The sequence below is a fragment of the Canis lupus genome, chromosome 21 (genome assembly GCF_011100685.1).
Source record: "Canis lupus familiaris isolate Mischka breed German Shepherd chromosome 21, alternate assembly UU_Cfam_GSD_1.0, whole genome shotgun sequence".
In the NCBI taxonomy this organism is placed as follows: Eukaryota; Metazoa; Chordata; class Mammalia; order Carnivora; family Canidae; genus Canis; species Canis lupus.
In genome coordinates, this window is record NC_049242.1 from 11472989 (window position 1) to 11489933 (window position 16945).

Here is a 16945-nt window from a genome sequence, read left to right on the forward strand (position 1 = left end):
ATCTATAATGAAGAAGCTAGTAATAGTGATACAGTAAATGGCAATCTCAGAAGAGGGAGCTTCATAGTTTCTCATAAAAATGATGCAATGTCTACCAAATTTTCTATTCTAATCAAATCTCTAGTATTAGACATGATAATTAATCTTCCACATGTACAATTTGTGAACTCTGCATTTTGTTTATATGCAGAAGGTTTATATGCTGAACTGTATTCATTTTTTCCATTTTCTACTTAATTTCAATCATAGTGCTTATTATAGGATATGGGGTTTCCATTTAGCATGTTTGTTATTTTTAACTAGACATAAAATTTTTAATGAAACTTAAATTTTTAGCATCACTTACTTTCATAAGTATAAACTCTGGAACATTTTGCAAATTAAAAAGTATAATCATTGTCAAATTTTCAAAGATGGGGAGCACTAATTTTATAAATACCTTTGAATAATCTAGTGACCTCTTGTCTATAAACTATACTAGATATACAACACCACCAGCAAGAGCTTCCAGGTATTTGGTACCTATTATGAGGTTATGAGTTCTATATGTACTATCTCTAATTCTCACAACTCAGCAAGAAAGTATTATTTTTCTTGTTTTCCAAATGAGGAAGCCCTGGAAAAAGGAATTATTTACCTCTACTGAGAAATTCTTAGCAAGGCTTCACAGTAAAGAGATCACTAAAATGAGTTTTTAAATGTGATTGGAAGCTTCTATATTAGATTGAAATGAGAATGCCACATCTTTAGGAAATATAGTTAAAATGGGAGAGAATGGTAGCAACGAAGATGGACAAATAGGTAGGGCCAAGTGAAAAGCTCTGACCTAGGAGTTTGGTCTTAGTATAGTAAAGAGAATGTAATGCCATGGCTCTTTGCCAGGTACTCTTTTAAATAATATAACCACCAGCCTTCATATCCCTGTGGAAGTCTTCCTTCATTTATACACCATATGGAAGTTCCTCAAAATACTGTAATGTGAATGAAAGAGATACACTGTCTGAAATAACACATCCATCAGAGGACTGCCAACCGGCTGTTCACGGTGAATCATTTAAATTTAAAATTTGGTGTTCTGCACATAGAAGTGTACAATCCCTGTTGAATTTCTGTAGCTCCCTGAAGACATGTCTTCTTTCTGCAGCTGCTGCGTTCATTTGCATTTCAATATGAACATTTAGGGGTCAACTGCATGAATTTCAGACGCAGTTATAAATCGGAGCCCCGGCAGATATTGGAAATTGGTGTCTCTGCAGGTGTATGGATACAGCTCTGGGGTACCAGTGTTACCAGGCTTCCTGGCACAGAGAAGGCAGAGAGTAGAGTGTTAGGAAAGAGTATGAATGAGTTATGTGATGTCAGTAGTAAATTCAGTCCCTTCATAGACTATTTCTTTCCTTCCTGATATCAGTAATCTCTGTCCAAGCCCCCAATCACTTAACTCGTCCCTTATTTTATTAATCTTATCCTATGCTCCCAAGAAGCTAGCTGCATCTTCATAATAACATACATTTCTCTGTCTGGCCCACTATATATGAAGGTCCATATAAGAGGTCTATTCATATTCCTCCATCATTCACATGACCCACCATTGCTGACAGCATTGAACATTGTTCTGGGGTCTGGAAAGCAAGATCAATGGGCCAGATCTGCATAAAACTCTTTGCCTAGTATGAACTCATCTCTGAATCTCATGGTATGCTTTGAGACTTTTGCATAAAATAGGTGCTTAGTAAATGTTAAATGAAGGAACAAATGGCTAAACTCTGTCACAGCATTACGAACTGTGGAGCATACAATGTACAAAAGATAGTTTTAGCATTCATGTTGTTCATACTCTGTGTTGGGCACAGAAGAGAACATAGGTAATTCTAATGCATGGCAGAAAGTATTACGTGTTGTAATGGAGGTACACACACATTTTTGTGGGAGAACGTAGTGGCAAAAGATTACTTATGGCTAGGGGGATGCTCTGCCTTTCTGTCATAGTGAAAACAGTTATTATGTCAGCCATGGGTATAACTGGAATCTATTTGCCATATGCATAAGGAATGAATAGATTCAGAAAATAAAGGACATTAGGGAGAATTTCTTTCCCTGCTGTTTCTTTTTCTGTGCAATATTACAACATGTTATCAAGTTACATCTACCAGATTTATAATCTGTTTCATAGAAAATACTTGAATCCCTTACCTTATATCTTCCTTCCCTTTACTATTCTTCCCCTACTGGGGAAAGAAGAAATAATGAGGACAATCCAAAAGTATTTCAGTATCTAGTTTAAGGCACATAAAGAATTGACTTGAGATTTCTTAAATATTTTAAATAAATGTTTCCATTTTCATTACTCTAGGTCATAGGTTAGTTTGCTGAAAAGAAATATAAATTATGGTTTCCTTTGCCTCCCATATGAAAATAGCACTAGTTCAGAATTTTAAACACAAGAGGTCTGGGCCCAGCTGCCATTAACCAAAGCTATGACTTTAAGGAGCTCCTTTTCCCATCCTTGGCCTATTCCTTCATCAATAAAATGAGATTATTGGACATAATTAGGAGTTCCCAAGATCAGAGGAGTATAGGAACCAGAGAGACAATATAGAAGACAATATAGCAGGTTAGCAGTTACCATGTAAGAATGTAAAGCCAGCATGTGACATTTTCTGGGTTTTTTTTCAAGAGAGTGTGCTAAGCTGGATTCCCCTGTAAAATTTCCACAAAATAGCATTTAGCCAAACAAAACATTTCTAAAGTCCAATTCAGCCCAAGGGGTTCCTCTGTCCCTTCTAGACTGGATGCTTTCTAAAGTCCTTTGTCAAATCTTCTCTGATTCTGCATTGTGAAGACAGTCTGATTTCCTTTTGTTTAGCAGCTACTAAGCTTCAATGTTCCAATTCCCCAGATGAATTAAAGAACGTGTTTTTAATGCTGTAGAATTAAATCGTAATCATAGATTGGAGGATTTCAATTTCTGCTAATCCTTTTGGAGTCTTCTCATTTGATTAAACAATAGTAAAATTAGGATTGAATGTTAAGTGTTCTAAATCTGAGATCCAGTTTTGAAAAAAGAAATAAAAAGGGAACCGCCTTTCTTCCCTTGCTTCCATTTATTCTCTGCAGGCTGCTATGAGGTGGATCCAACCTGAGAGTAGCTGGCAAGTTTGGGTTGGCTCAAATCTTCATGGTTGCATTGAGCTGGCCCATAGTAGACCCTAAAAAATAATCCTCAAAGTAAGTACTGTTGAATAAAGTCCAGTTCTTTCATGCAGCAAAATGCCAACTAATTAACATGCCCCCTCTCTTCTCTACTGCTCAGTGGACACGAAAAGAAGTCTAAAAAAATAAGCTGCTATACTATGTATGCTCAAGACCTCAATATTTTCCAAATAAAGTCAAACTCTTTGGGTCTCCATAAACTTCTATCACTGAGCTCATAGGTTACATGTTTAGTGTTTCTGGGGAGAAAAATATCATTACTCATGTTTGTATCATTGGCATCCATCACAGGGTCTGACATATAGCATGGACTCAATAAGTGTCTGTTTAATCAATAACTTAATTAATCTCTGAATGAGCCAACAAATAAATTAACTAAGAACCAGAATTTCTCTCTAGGGCCTATGCAGCAAGAACAAAGGAATTGAATAGAACTCTCCATTCTATTAAGACTGCTAAAGAAAGGCTATGTCAACCAACAGAGAATAGGGAGTTTGAAAATGTAAATCAGCAAAAGGTGAAGAGGCCCTTATAGATCTCCCAAGTGATCACCAACGATTCCCATAGTCCAAGTATCATCTTCTGAATCTGGACACTTCATTTATAATGTTACCTTCTGAGAATATTGATTAAGAAAACAAAACAGGAAATCAGCCTGGTTAGCATCAAGCTACAAGTCAAAACCCACCTTCTGTGGGCTAGGGTTCTACAGTCAGCCCAGTTTTCAAAGCCTCCACATCCTTTCAGAGTTGATTGCTCGTGTGCCTCACTGAGTGGCCTGTCTTCTCAAAATTTTGGTTGGCTTACTAGGGTCAAATCTAAGCCTGCACAATTCAGAGGGAAGCCCAAGTGTTCATATTTAACTTTGTAGGATCACCGTCTTGAACTCCCCCCTTGAACTCCTTACAAAGCCAGTTCAGTCTGGCTTTGTAAACTGACCTTTCTACACCAATTATCTCCCCTCTCTCCAGTCTCCCTGATACTATCCAGCCTCTCCCATCATGTCCTGGTTGTCTTGAGTAGAAATCTTAGGCTTTAGTTTCTATCTCTATCTTCACCTCTTGTTCCTTTGGCTGGATTGCCATGGGAGCCACATGGGGAGAGGCTAGAGACAGGAAAAGAGCACTTGTTCATCCTTTTGGGACACAGTTCCTTTGGTCATAGAGAAAGGCTCCCACCCTAAGAGGTATAGGAGCTTGCCTAGCCACTGCTGCCTTTGCCACCACCACCTCTGCAGGACTGCCTGGAGGCCAGCACAGGAAAACAAACAAATAAAAAACAAAAATAGAATTTCCTCCACTCTCTCTGACTTGTAAGGTGCCCCTTTCCACTCTTCAGACCAGAAACAGAGGGCTTCTCTTGGAGCTCTTTCTTCCTGTGTTCAAACTGGTGCACAGTTCCATATTTTGGGCCCCCTTTGTTGCTGAGCCTGGAGATACTTACTGGCAGGAAAAGATCCAAGAATCTCATGCATGTCTCAGTGGTTTTTTTTAAATTCTGGCTTCCTGCGTTGTCTGGGTGGCTTAGTCGTTAAGCATCTGCCTTCGGTTCAGGTCCTGATCCCAAGGGATTGAGCCTCATGTGGGGGCTTCCTACTCAGTGGGGAGTCTGCTTCTCCCTTTCCCTCTGGCCCTCTCTCCACTTGTGTTCTCTCTCTCTCTCTCAAATAAATAAATGAAATCTTTTAAATAAATAAATAAATTCTGACTTCCTTCCCCGATCCACCTGTTACCATTGACTTTTCAGAATCCTCTGAAAGCTGCTCCAGTCATTCTGCCGAGGGCTTTTAGCTGCATTCAGTGAGAGAAACACGAGGTCCATCTTTTCCAGACTAGAATTTTTCTCATGTAGTTTTATTAGGTGGTGAAAGCCCATGAGATTGCTTAAGGGGATTGTCTGGTCTGCCTGGCAGATCCTACTGTCAACTGGCAATATTAGTTTTGTTTAGTGCTTTTCTACAAAGGAATGATTGCTCTAGTAAATGGATCTGACATTCTGAAGACCGGACCTAGTATTTGGTGATAGCCCATGAGACATCCTGTCATTCATCAGGCCTCATTCATGTACTTAACATCTATTAATAATGTCAACTATGTGTCAGGCGCTGTGCTTGGCACAAGAGCTACCTGTTTGAATGACACAGAATCTTTGTTGTTGAGGAGTCCACAGTGTACTAGACACCGGCCAAAGGTCACACCAGTGCTATAAGAGAACAAAGCAGAGCCTTAAGTATAGACTAGAGACATATAAGTAAACAGGCAATTTGTGTGTTAGGGTGTTCTGTGTGGGATAAAAGCCAGCATTGGTGCATGGGAAAACAGAGCAAAACCTTAACTCTGAACTAGAGGAGGGTCGTGACCAATTTCTGCATGGAGGGGAGTCTTAGACACACACAAATTAATAAGTAGAAAATCTGCAGGAACATATGCTCCGGATATATAGAGTGAAACGCACAGAGGCCCAGATACAAGGGAGAGAGTTTGTTATGTGGCTATATGAAGTTCCAAATATCTGGTGTATACAGTATCACAGATCAGAATTGAGGAGTAAATCAAGGGCAGAACAGAAAGGCCTTGAAAGTCAGGGCAAGGTATTTAGGCTATAATTTGGTTATTAACTGAATGGTTTTAAAAGGAGACTAATAAAATCAGTTTTGCGCTTTTGAAAGACCACTCTTTATATTATCAACACTGGGAGATATAGATTCCAGCAGAGAAAGATGGGAAGCAGTAAGACCTGTTAGGAGGCTATTATAATAATCCAAGCCAGAAATTATATAATTATTAAATATATCATTAGTTCTGGAACTAATAAAAAATCATACTATATGTTCGCAAGGAAACACTATACAGGTAGTAAAATTGTGCGGCACCAGGAATTCAAAAAGGGGTCTGATAGATGAGATACATCCAATCAGCCAGCTGGTCATGTCAGTCCTATTTTTAAAATGTGTCCTGAATCTGAATACTGCTCAGCATCTCTTCCGCTGTCACCCTCGTCTAAGCCATCAGTGTCTGTTGCCTGGTCTGTCACATTGGCCACTAACTGATTTATCCCTGCTCAATTTGTGGAACAGCACTTGGGATTCCCCACCCCCACCGACCTATTTTTCACCTCAATGGTGCCCTAATCCACCTAGTTACTTAAAATGAAAACCTGAACTAATCCTTGATTCTTCTTTTTTCTTTAATAGCTCACATCCAATGGACTAGCACACTTTTCCCTGTTTCCAAAATATACTTTGAATCCTATCCTAGACTAAGGCACCATTGTCTCTTAGCTATTTCCATACTCCCTAGGCTTTCCCACTCTTGTTCAGTTTTCCATCCTCAAAGTAAAATTTTTAAAAGAAAACAGAGATCATGATATTTCTCTGACAGAAACGCTCCACAGCCCTATATGGTACAGCTCCTGTCTAGCTCCCTTAGCTCATATCCTGCTTGTCTTCCCCTTATTCACTGTTCAGCCTTTCTTTCATTCTTCAAAGATAAAGCTAGGCACATTTGCACCAGCAAATGCCTCTCTGCTTGGCAACATACGTCTTCCAGATCTTTATATCTTGAGTGTGAAGAAACAAACCGGATCATTTGTAACACAACTTGGATCAGGGACTAGTAACATAAATCCTTTTATTTTATCAAGTGTGTTATAAATATAAACCCAGTTAATCCTTGTATAAATCTATTAGACATGATGACTAAACCCATTTTTTTCAGGTTCAGAGAGGTTAATGGCCTAGGCCAAAGTGACACAGCTAGCAAGTAACAGGCAAAGCTGTGATCCTAACCTGCTGCCTGGTTCCAGAATCTGTGCTCTTAATCCTCTATGCTCCACTACTCAGAGTAGCCATGTGCCCTCTCTAACACAAAGGAAGGTATCTTGCAGATTCACCCCCTTCTCATATGTGTAGAGTTAGGGAACAGGTAGATATAGACAGAGATCTAGGCCTAAAGAGATAAGAGGCAGAAAAATTCCCTAATTAACTAAATTTCACACACACACACACACACACATACATACATACATACACACACATACAAATACTGAATCTCTTGCATTAATTGCTTTTAAATACAGCTACCATCATCCCATGCACAAAAAGCTAGGCTTGCCCGCTATCAATAAGCATCTTGATTTCTTTAATTTCTTCATCTGTAGTAGAAAGAGTTCCTAAAGCTCATTGAGTTTCATGAAGTTAAAGCACTTTTCAAGTATTTATTTTGTTGTCACACATTTCACCTGCGCTCTCTCAGCTACCTAAAGGTGATAATTCAGCCTTGAGCTGCTGCTTCTAATAGAGGAAAAAGGCTGATACCTAGATGAACTGGTGTCGGCAGAATTTAAACTTGAATTTCTATTAATTGACCCTCTGTTGCATCCTGAATGCTAAAACAGATTAAGATGTTTCTCTCTAGGACACCTGGGTGGCTCAGTGGTTTAGCATCTGCCTTTGGCTCAGAGCATGATCCCAAGGTCCCGGGATCAAGTCCTGCACCGGCTCCCTGCATGGAGTCTGTCTCTCATGAATAAATAAAATTTAAAAATAGGTTATTTTTTTAAAAAAAGATGTTTTCCTTTAAAAATTCATGCATCAGAAGGACTTAAGGAGAAATTACAAAGGTTAAATTTACATTAATTTTCTTCTGGCAGGCCTTGTTTCTTTGTTTTTGAATTTGCAATCCTTTGGTATTTCAAATGACAAGGGGAAACATTTACCAGGAACTGCAAGACCTAATGCTGCCCAAACAGGCCAGTTGTTTCCAGATGCCCAATAACAATAAATGATACAACAGACTGTGCACAACCAGTGTGTCCTTGGGTTCTTGAGCTCTTGCTTTTGGTTAGCCCCTTAATATATTCCTGGGCCCAGGTTTTGGGCAGTCTAATGAGCATTATTTGAGGGAACAGAAACATAGCACTTTCCAGGAAAGATCCAATCTTGTGACCAGTCTGTTTTCCCCTCACTTTATCTCTTAATTAGAATATTTTTAAAAGGTGATACAGTAATATTGTGCAGGGAGTATTTCTAGTGAAAATGATATAGTATTGCAAAAAGGGCACCAATCTGGTGTTAGAAATTCTTGTCTACTTTTGATGTTATCTGCATAACCTTGGAAAATCTACCTAGACTGTCTACAGCTCAGTTTCTATGCAGTGTGATACACTACTGATGCACATCACTGATATATGTAAAAATTATTTTGAAAGTGCCAAAGAAAAATGCAAATTTTCATTCTTGCCCCCATTCAATTCAACAAACAGGGCAGTAACCATGCCCTAAGTCCTGTGATTTTATTTACACATGAATAGGCTCATATGTTGCCTTCTTGCCAGTTGCTATCTATTGCCAACAAGGCCTAAAGAAACCTCTGGAAGGGAAGAGGAAACTGAGTGCCTGAGAGCTCTACTGCACATCCTATCAGGAGACACCTTTGGCTTTGCTTTCATTCTCCAAAGTCTTGACCACAAAACATGGTGGCTAAAGGTCGTTATGATTTACATTTTGGTACAGTGACTATTTACAAAGCATCTACTTTGTGCTAGGTGCCGTGCAAGGTATGTATAACTTACCACCACTTAACAGATGATGAAACTGAATCTTGGAGAATTAAAGTAACTTGCCCAAGTCACAGAGCTAGGAAGACATAAGGCAAGAATTTACAGCTACATCACCCTCCTCTTCTCATAAAAGGAAAAAGAAGAGAATGAAAGTCAAAGCACCCTGTCTAGTAGCCCTAGAAGCAACTATTGCTGACCTCTGATTGTGGATTGGGAGGCTGAGGTGATGTGTGAGTGACACATATCCATTCAGGGAGTCATTAGAGGAAGGTAGGAGGTGGGGGGGGGGGGGGGTGTGGGGAATAGGTGTTTCAAATTCTCCCTTCCCTAAGTATGCCTACATTTCTACAGCATGGTGTGCAGGGTGCCTAAGAGAGGTATAGAGAAAGTGATGGGGAGTTTGGAAGAACAAGATTAATTTTAGTATCTGCAGTCATGGTGGTCTTCATGAAAGAAAGGTTCTTGATAACCTTTAAAAATTGAGATAATTAGTGTTAGTAAGGTCGGGAAGAAAATAAAAGGGATTATCTAGTTAGCAGGGGTAATTCTTTAATTTATTCACCAGATAGTTATTGGGGACTCACATGTGCTAGGTACTATCCTAGGCACTGAGTAGTAAACAAAACAGGAAAAAAAAAAAAAAACACCCTGGCCTCACAGAGTTTACATTTTAGTGGGTAGATGAAACAGACAATAAAAAGACAAACATACAGCATTTTATTTTTTTTTAATTTTTCTTTTATTTATTTATTATAGTCACACAGAGAGAGAGAGAGAGAGGCAGAGACACAGGCAGAGGGAGAAGCAGGCTCCATGCACCGGGAGCCCGATATGGGACTCGATCCCGGGTCTCCAGGATCGCGCCCTGGGCCAAAGGCAGGCGCCAAACCGCTGCACCACCCAGGGATCCCCATACAGCATTTTAGAAGATGGTAAAGAGAAAAATATTTTTGGGAAAGGAGATAGAGTGTCTGGGGGTGGGGTGGAGATGAGATTTAGTCAGGATGCCCCAGAAGATCTCACAGAGAGGATGATATTTGAGCAAAGACTTGCACTAGGAGGGAGCAGTTTCTGCAGATCTCTGTGGCAGAGCAGTCTGGGTAGAAGGACCAGCAAGTCTGGAGGCAGGGACACCCCCTGAATATTTTGAGGATTAGGAAGGAGATTGGTGTGGCTAGAGAGGAATAATTTAAATGCAGAGTGTAAGGAGATGGAGTCAGAAAGATGAGGGATGGAACACCATGAGTCAAGTCCTTGTATATCTTTTAAGGTCATTGCAAGGACTGTGGCTTTTACTTTCAGTAATAAAGAAGCCACTGAAAAGTTCAATCAGAGGAATGTCATCATCTGATTTACATTTTAAGGGAATTTTTTCTAGCTATTGTGTTGAAAATTGGCTGGAAGGTGGTGGTGGGCAAAGGTTAAAAAAAGACCAGTCAGGGCAGCCCAGGTAGCTCAGCGATTTAGTGCCGCCTTCAGCCCAGGGCGTGGTCCTGGAGTCCCAGGATTGAGTCCCACGTCAGGCTCCCTGCGTGAAGCCTGCTTCTCCCTCTGCTATGTCTCTACCTCTCTCTCTCTGTGTGACCCTCATGAATAAATAAATAAAATCTTAAAAAAAAAAAAAGACCACTCAAAAGACCATGTCTGCAATCCAGACAAGAGATGATGTATCTTAAACCTGGTGGAAGTAGATTAGTATGAAATAGTTTAATTCTAGATGTATTTTATTTTTTTTAAAGATTTATTTATTTATTTATGATAGAGAGAGAGGCAGAGACACAAGAGGAATGAGAAGCAAGCTCCATGCCAGGAGCCTGATGTGGGACTTGATCCCGGGACTCCAGGATTGCGCCCTGGACCAAAGGCAGGAGCCAAACCGCTGAGCCACCCAGGGATCCCCTCTAGATATATTTTAAAGATAGATCAAATAAGAGTTGAGAAGATAGGAAGGAAGAGGAGTAAAAAGTGACCCCAAGTAAAAGATGACTTAGTACCTGGAAGTACAGAGTTTCCAGTGGCATGTGGGAAAATGTGGAAGTACAAAGACAACCTGTGGAGAGAAGAAAGTTGTAAGAAAGTTTGGAAAGTAGCCTGGGTCCAATGTCTAGTCCTTAGATGGAAATAGGATTCCCCATCTTAAACTCATGTCAGGATGAGCCCTGCTGCTTTCCCTTTCTGCTCAGGGAAACAAAGAGTCAGCATTTGGGCCGGCAATTAAGAAGGTTATAATATGGGCAGCCTGTGTGGCTCAGCAGTTTAGCACCACCTTCAGCCCAGGGCCTGATCCTGGAGACCTGGGATTGAGTCCCTGCATGGAGCCTGCTTCTCCCTTTGCCTGTGTCTCTGTGCCTCTCTTTCTCTCTATATGTGTCTCTCATGAATAAAAATAAATAAAATCTTAAAAAAAAAAAAAGAAGGGGATAATATGCCTCCATAGTTTAGAACTCATGAAGAACGATGCTACTTTGGAAAATCCATTTTTATCTCTCTTACAGAAAACTTTTCCCCCAATGACAAGCTGTCTTTACCTCAGCTTTTCCTTACAGCTTCTTACCACTGTTCTCCTTCTACGTCTCACTCCTCATTCTTCACTCCCCAGCCCTGGCAGTGGATTCTGCCCGTGACCATAGCCTCTACCCAGACCAAGCCCTTTTCAGCTGTCATGGGGATCATTGTATCTCCTCTTCATGGGTCTTTCTGGCTCCCCTCCCACAGCCCTTTCAATCTCTCTCTGCACTATAGCCAGACTGGTCTTTCTGAAACAGAATTCTGATCACGTCCCTTCCTAGTTAAACACTGCAAAGGCCCCCAGTGATCTTCATGATAAAGTGCAGCAATCTTCATGTAGCTTATGCAGCCCTTGTCTCCTCTGCTCCTTTTGCACTCCCCATTCCCCCATCTCGCATGTCATGGTCTGGGCATTCCAACCTTCTTAAGGTTTCCCAGACCAGAGAGCATGCTCCCAGAGAGCATGCTCTCTCTCTCAACCAAGAACCCTTAAACACTCTTCCCTCCACTCCTCATCCAGCTGACACTCAGCCATAGTTCTCAGCAGCAGTGAACTTCTGGGTCTGGTGCCCCTCCCGACTTGGTACTGCCTCCACACTTATCAAACCACACTGCAATGATCTGCTTAGATGCTCCTGTGCCTTCTAGACTCTAGGGAAAGAATCAGATTTATCTTATTCAGCATTAGATCCCTCACTCCCAGCACCTTCTGAGCAGTCAGAAGTAACAGGCACTCATTCCATATTTGTTGAATCAATAAACCATTCCGAATGTTAGTTCTTTAATGAAACTTTCCCAAGAGCCCTCCGTTGGAAGAGATCTCTCCCTCCTTGGGCCTCCATAGATTTTAACTCCATATGTGTTACAAGTTTATCACATTCTATCTTTCACTGTAGCTACATAATTTATTTCTATTACTGAACAAATTTCTTCTTAAGTGCAGAATCCATGCCCAGTTCATCTTTGTTTTGTCCCTAGACCATCAACCACACAGCTTTTTGTATACTCAGACTCCAATTAATTAATTAATTAATTAATAGACTGTAAATGTTAGATTATGTTTTAGAATTTCCAAGTAGGCTAGTTTATGGAGAGCATGTGCTTTGAGGTGGGAAGTGGTGCATCCTAACAGGTAAGTTGAGGCAAGATGGTAGAAAATCTAGTTTGCTTAGCTAAGACTTACTAGTTTGGCAACAGGAGATTTGTTGTGCATTTCTAAACCAAGGAAGTATATTATCATAGTTGAGTGCTAAGGAGATTAATCTGTCCTTAAGATAAATTCTTTGGTACAGAAATATAGTGCTCTCCTGCATCTATCTCTAGAGATTGGTAACAGAGGAAGTGAATCTTGGTAGTGTTGGGGATTCAGATTTTTCTTCAAGGTTTTAGGGGGAGAAAAGCCTGGAAATAGAAAGCAATCAGAGGCCATTCTATTCTGGCACTCGTAGCTTTGCATTTACTCTGATTCTAACTCTGATAAATTGCTGCTGTGAATTCTCCAATTATTCAGAATCCATGGATAGAGCTGTAGTATAATTCAATCTCATAGTTAATCCTTAATTTGTTTCTCAACAGGTTCACTGACTCTGAGAACACATCACGTTCAAGATTCCAAAATGGGATTTGTGATCAATGCGATCTATTCCATGGCCTATGGGCTCCACAACATGCAGATGTCCCTCTGTCCAGGCTATGCAGGCCTTTGTGATGCAATGAAACCAATTGATGGACGGAAACTTTTGGATTCCCTGATGAAAACCAATTTTACTGGGGTTTCTGGAGATATGATCCTATTTGATGAGAATGGAGACTCTCCAGGAAGGTACTGTTATAATTCTCTTCTAGACAATAGTAGGTGGACAGTCATCTATTGATCCCAATGTGCCCATTTCTCTCTTTTGTGGTTATCTAGGCTTACTGGTCATATTTGGCCAGCTCTGACATCACAAAGGGATTAAAGATAGACAGAGGGAGCCCCATTTTCTGTAGCCACATACACATCCATATGTGTACTGGCTTCCAAAATACACTCGGAATCATCACATTTCAGAGACCTACACTCAGAGACAGGAGCCTCATGTTATAATAGAAAAACCAAAAACCAGCTCTGTGGTTTCTCTGTATGTTTTCCATGTTATTCTCTGCACTCTGATCTCTTCTTGGGTCATAGAATTATTCAGAAATGGGAACTATTCCATTTATGGTAATTCAGAAATAGGGCTGGGGTGCTATTACATTGTTTGCTCTACCTATAGTAAGTTAGAAGTCCTTTTATTTTATTATCCTTTAGCTGGAGGTCTTTCTCCCTTCTTGAGGACTAAATTGCCTTTTATTATCAAACTCCACCTTTCGTTATTGATAGAGGAGCCTGAGAAATATGAACTTACTCATAATTATAGATCAGCCTCCAGGGAAGTCATTAGGTACCTAGAACTTATCAGAATTCACATCTATCTCATACTCTAAATTCTTAAGTGACTCTACACAGGAGACTTTTAATCCATGAGGGATAATGTCATTAAAATGATATTCTGAGCTGTAGTGGGGCTGGCTCTTCACTCTGCCTTACATGGACACAATCAGGGTCCTTTGGTCTCCCACTGTAAAACCCGAAGCATTCTTCCAGCAACAGTTTATCCTTGACATGAAGGCTTGGAGAGGGTGTCTTTACACTCTGTAGCCTATCTTGCCAAGAGAAGGTCTCATGACTCTCTCCATGACTCACACCTCATGTGCCCACACATGCACCAGCCACCTTGGTTCTAACTTGTTTTCGTATTACTGAGGTGAGCTGAAGCTTGTCCCTGATGCAGCTGTTACCATGTCACAAGCTGAACTGCTAAGTGACAGCTAGTTCCAAGTCATGCAGCCAAGAAGAAAGCTGTATATTTATTCTATTCTAGAGACTTGAATATTGCTCCCAGCAGGCTCATTGCCAAGATAAGCTGACTTTGCATATATAGTTATCTTCTTTTTTGGCTGTTCGGTATACCCATGGGGTATAGGGAATACAAACATTTTATCAGGGCCACAGAAAACTTCACATTTGTCATAAAGCTTCATAGGGCAGGTCAGCCAATGAGCTCAGTTTGTAGGCTCAAGTCAAGGCTTACTCCCTGATATCCGTACATGGATCTATTATTCCTGTGAGCATGCCTATAGCACTGACATCAGCTTGGGACTTGTTCGTAAACTTTGATGACTACAGCTCCGAATATTCAAAGGGTTTTCATGTCATGTACCCAAGCTAGTTCCACAAAGAACAGATAGTGAAGAAATTTCTCAGCTCTATTCGAATGGGAAACCTTAATAGATCAGAAAGAACATCACTGTCTCATTCATCATAATCCTCCAAATATGCTGTAATGGGTACATTTAGAACATTGGTTCTTAATCTTTTTTAGAATGTAAATCTCTTTAAGACTTCAGATGAAATTTATAGATATTCTCTAAAGGACAATATATATAAAATTTTGCAGACAATTTCCAAGAATTCACAATTGTTCAGAGACTTTCCACATATTAACAAAGGTTGGGTGTTACAGGAAGCCATTAATAAATACTGTGAATTGGCCTCTAAGGGCATGAACCAGATTCAGGAAGGTGGTTTGCAGCTTTTTATTTTTCCAATTAATCCAGTTCTATTTACAAAATAACTAAACTAATATTTATTGAACAGGTATTTTGAGCCAAACACTTAGCTAAGTCCTCTACATTTTAATCCTATGAGGTAAATGTTATCATTGTTTTCTCCAGCTGAAGGCTCACAAATTGAGGCTTACAAAGACTAAGTGACTTTTCCAAAGATACAGTCTAATACATGAGAACTCAAGATTCTAATTCAATCTTCACTCCTAACCTTATACAATGATCTGCCAATTAATCAACCAGGATAAAAGTTAAAAAGCCACTATTTTTTGAGAAATTTATCAGTAGGCATTATATTATTATTTCTGTGGAGTAAAAGTTATGGTTCTGCTGAGTCAAAGACATTCCAAATGGGGCAATGCACCAGAGGAGACTGGGGTGACTAGGGAGTCCCCTAAAAAGCCAGAGGAAGATCCTGAACCAAGGAAGCAAGGACAGGTAACAACTTATTCTAGCAAACACAATTGTAGACTGTTAGAGAGTTCATTTTAACCACTTCTTTTAAACTTCATATCTAATCAGACAACTATCAGTCCACAATTCTTTAATAAAATCCTTGGGACCAAGTGTATTACAGAATCCAGAATTTTTAAATTAGAAAAGGTAACACAGTCATCTGATGCCACCAACATGCTGTGGAGCAGCACTCTTTAATCAACATATTAATATTTCTGTAGTAAAACATACAAATATTCAACATAAAGTGTGATAAATAGACTATAAATAGCCTCATTACAGTGTGGGCCAAGTTCTTTCACCAGATAAGTTCAGGTTGGGTCATGTTTTCTGCCAAGTGAGTTATAAAAATATAATTTTCAGAGCTCTAAGAATTTCAGAATTACAGATAAGAAATATGGACCTTGACTACTTACCACCAATAGTATAGACCACAGGTCAGCAAACTGTGGTCTGCAGGCCAAATGGAGTCTGCTGTCTGTTTTCATAAATCAGGTTTTATTGGAACACAATCACACCCACTCATTTAGGTCCTATCTTTGGCTGTTTTCACACTACACTGGCAGTGTTGACTAGTTTCACCAAGACCATCTCACAAAGCCTCAAAATATTGAATGTGCCTCTACAGTAAAAATTTTCTGATCCCTCACAGAGAGTCCGTTGAGAAATAGGGTTGAAGAGGCCTCACTACTGCCTGGGACTGACCATAACTGGGCAGAGGAAACATGGAGAGCCAACATCAAAACATGAGACTAAGTACAACTGGCTGTTTAAAGCAAGAATTGTAACATTATATTGTGGGATTGATAAGTATGGAAATGAAAAATATTTGGCAACGTGTCATAAAGAAAGGGGATATAGAATTCTACAACAGTAAGTTTCTTATTTACATTAAGTGACACAACATTAGGTAGAATAGGATAATTAGAGAATGCATATTTAATCCCTTAATACAAGGAATAGCTAAAAAACCAATAGAAGGATACTTTTAAAATCTTGATTAATCCAAAAGACAAGAAAAGAAGAGTGGGTGGGCAGAAACAGAGGTGACAAATAGAAGATCAGGTTAGAACACTAGAAATTTGAAGATACTGAGCAGGTTTGCACAAGGGTTCTTCGTATGTGGCTCTGCATATGTCACAGAAGGACCAGAGATGACTTATTTCAACTTCCCAACTTTCCTTGGGAGGCACAGTGGAGTCACAAAGAAAGGAAGAGGCGCGCCCACTCTCACAGTCAGTAACAGAGCAAGGCCGGTATGCAATTCCCAGGCATGGTGATTAAATTCAAATGAAGAGAATGTAACTTAGTTTTCTTTTCTCTTCTTTTTTTTTTTTTTCTTTTCTTTTCCCCATTTTCTTTATGTCACATATGAAATGGTTCTATGTGTATCCTGGAAAAGGATTTCATTATTAATTACCATTAAAGGACTTGGTCAAAGGGACCTTGTGGTCTTTAATCCAACCCCCAAGACACAGATCATTGTAATTGCTCTGTTGCATGGATTGCTGCTTAAAATGTCTGTTTTCTTGGATGGCAGACAATCTGTCACATATTTAAG

The 16945-nt window shown here is 39.8% G+C and overlaps 1 protein-coding gene across 1 annotated transcript in view; it reads left to right on the plus strand.

Annotated features, from left to right (window-relative positions):
• The window catches only part of GRM5 (glutamate metabotropic receptor 5), a 516157-nt gene that overhangs the window by 400053 nt on the left and 99159 nt on the right, over window positions 1-16945 (plus strand). The window contains exon 5 of the mRNA XM_038568353.1: window positions 12856-13102. Coding sequence (XP_038424281.1) covers window positions 12856-13102 — 247 coding nt within the window. The remainder of the gene's footprint in view (window positions 1-12855; window positions 13103-16945) is intronic.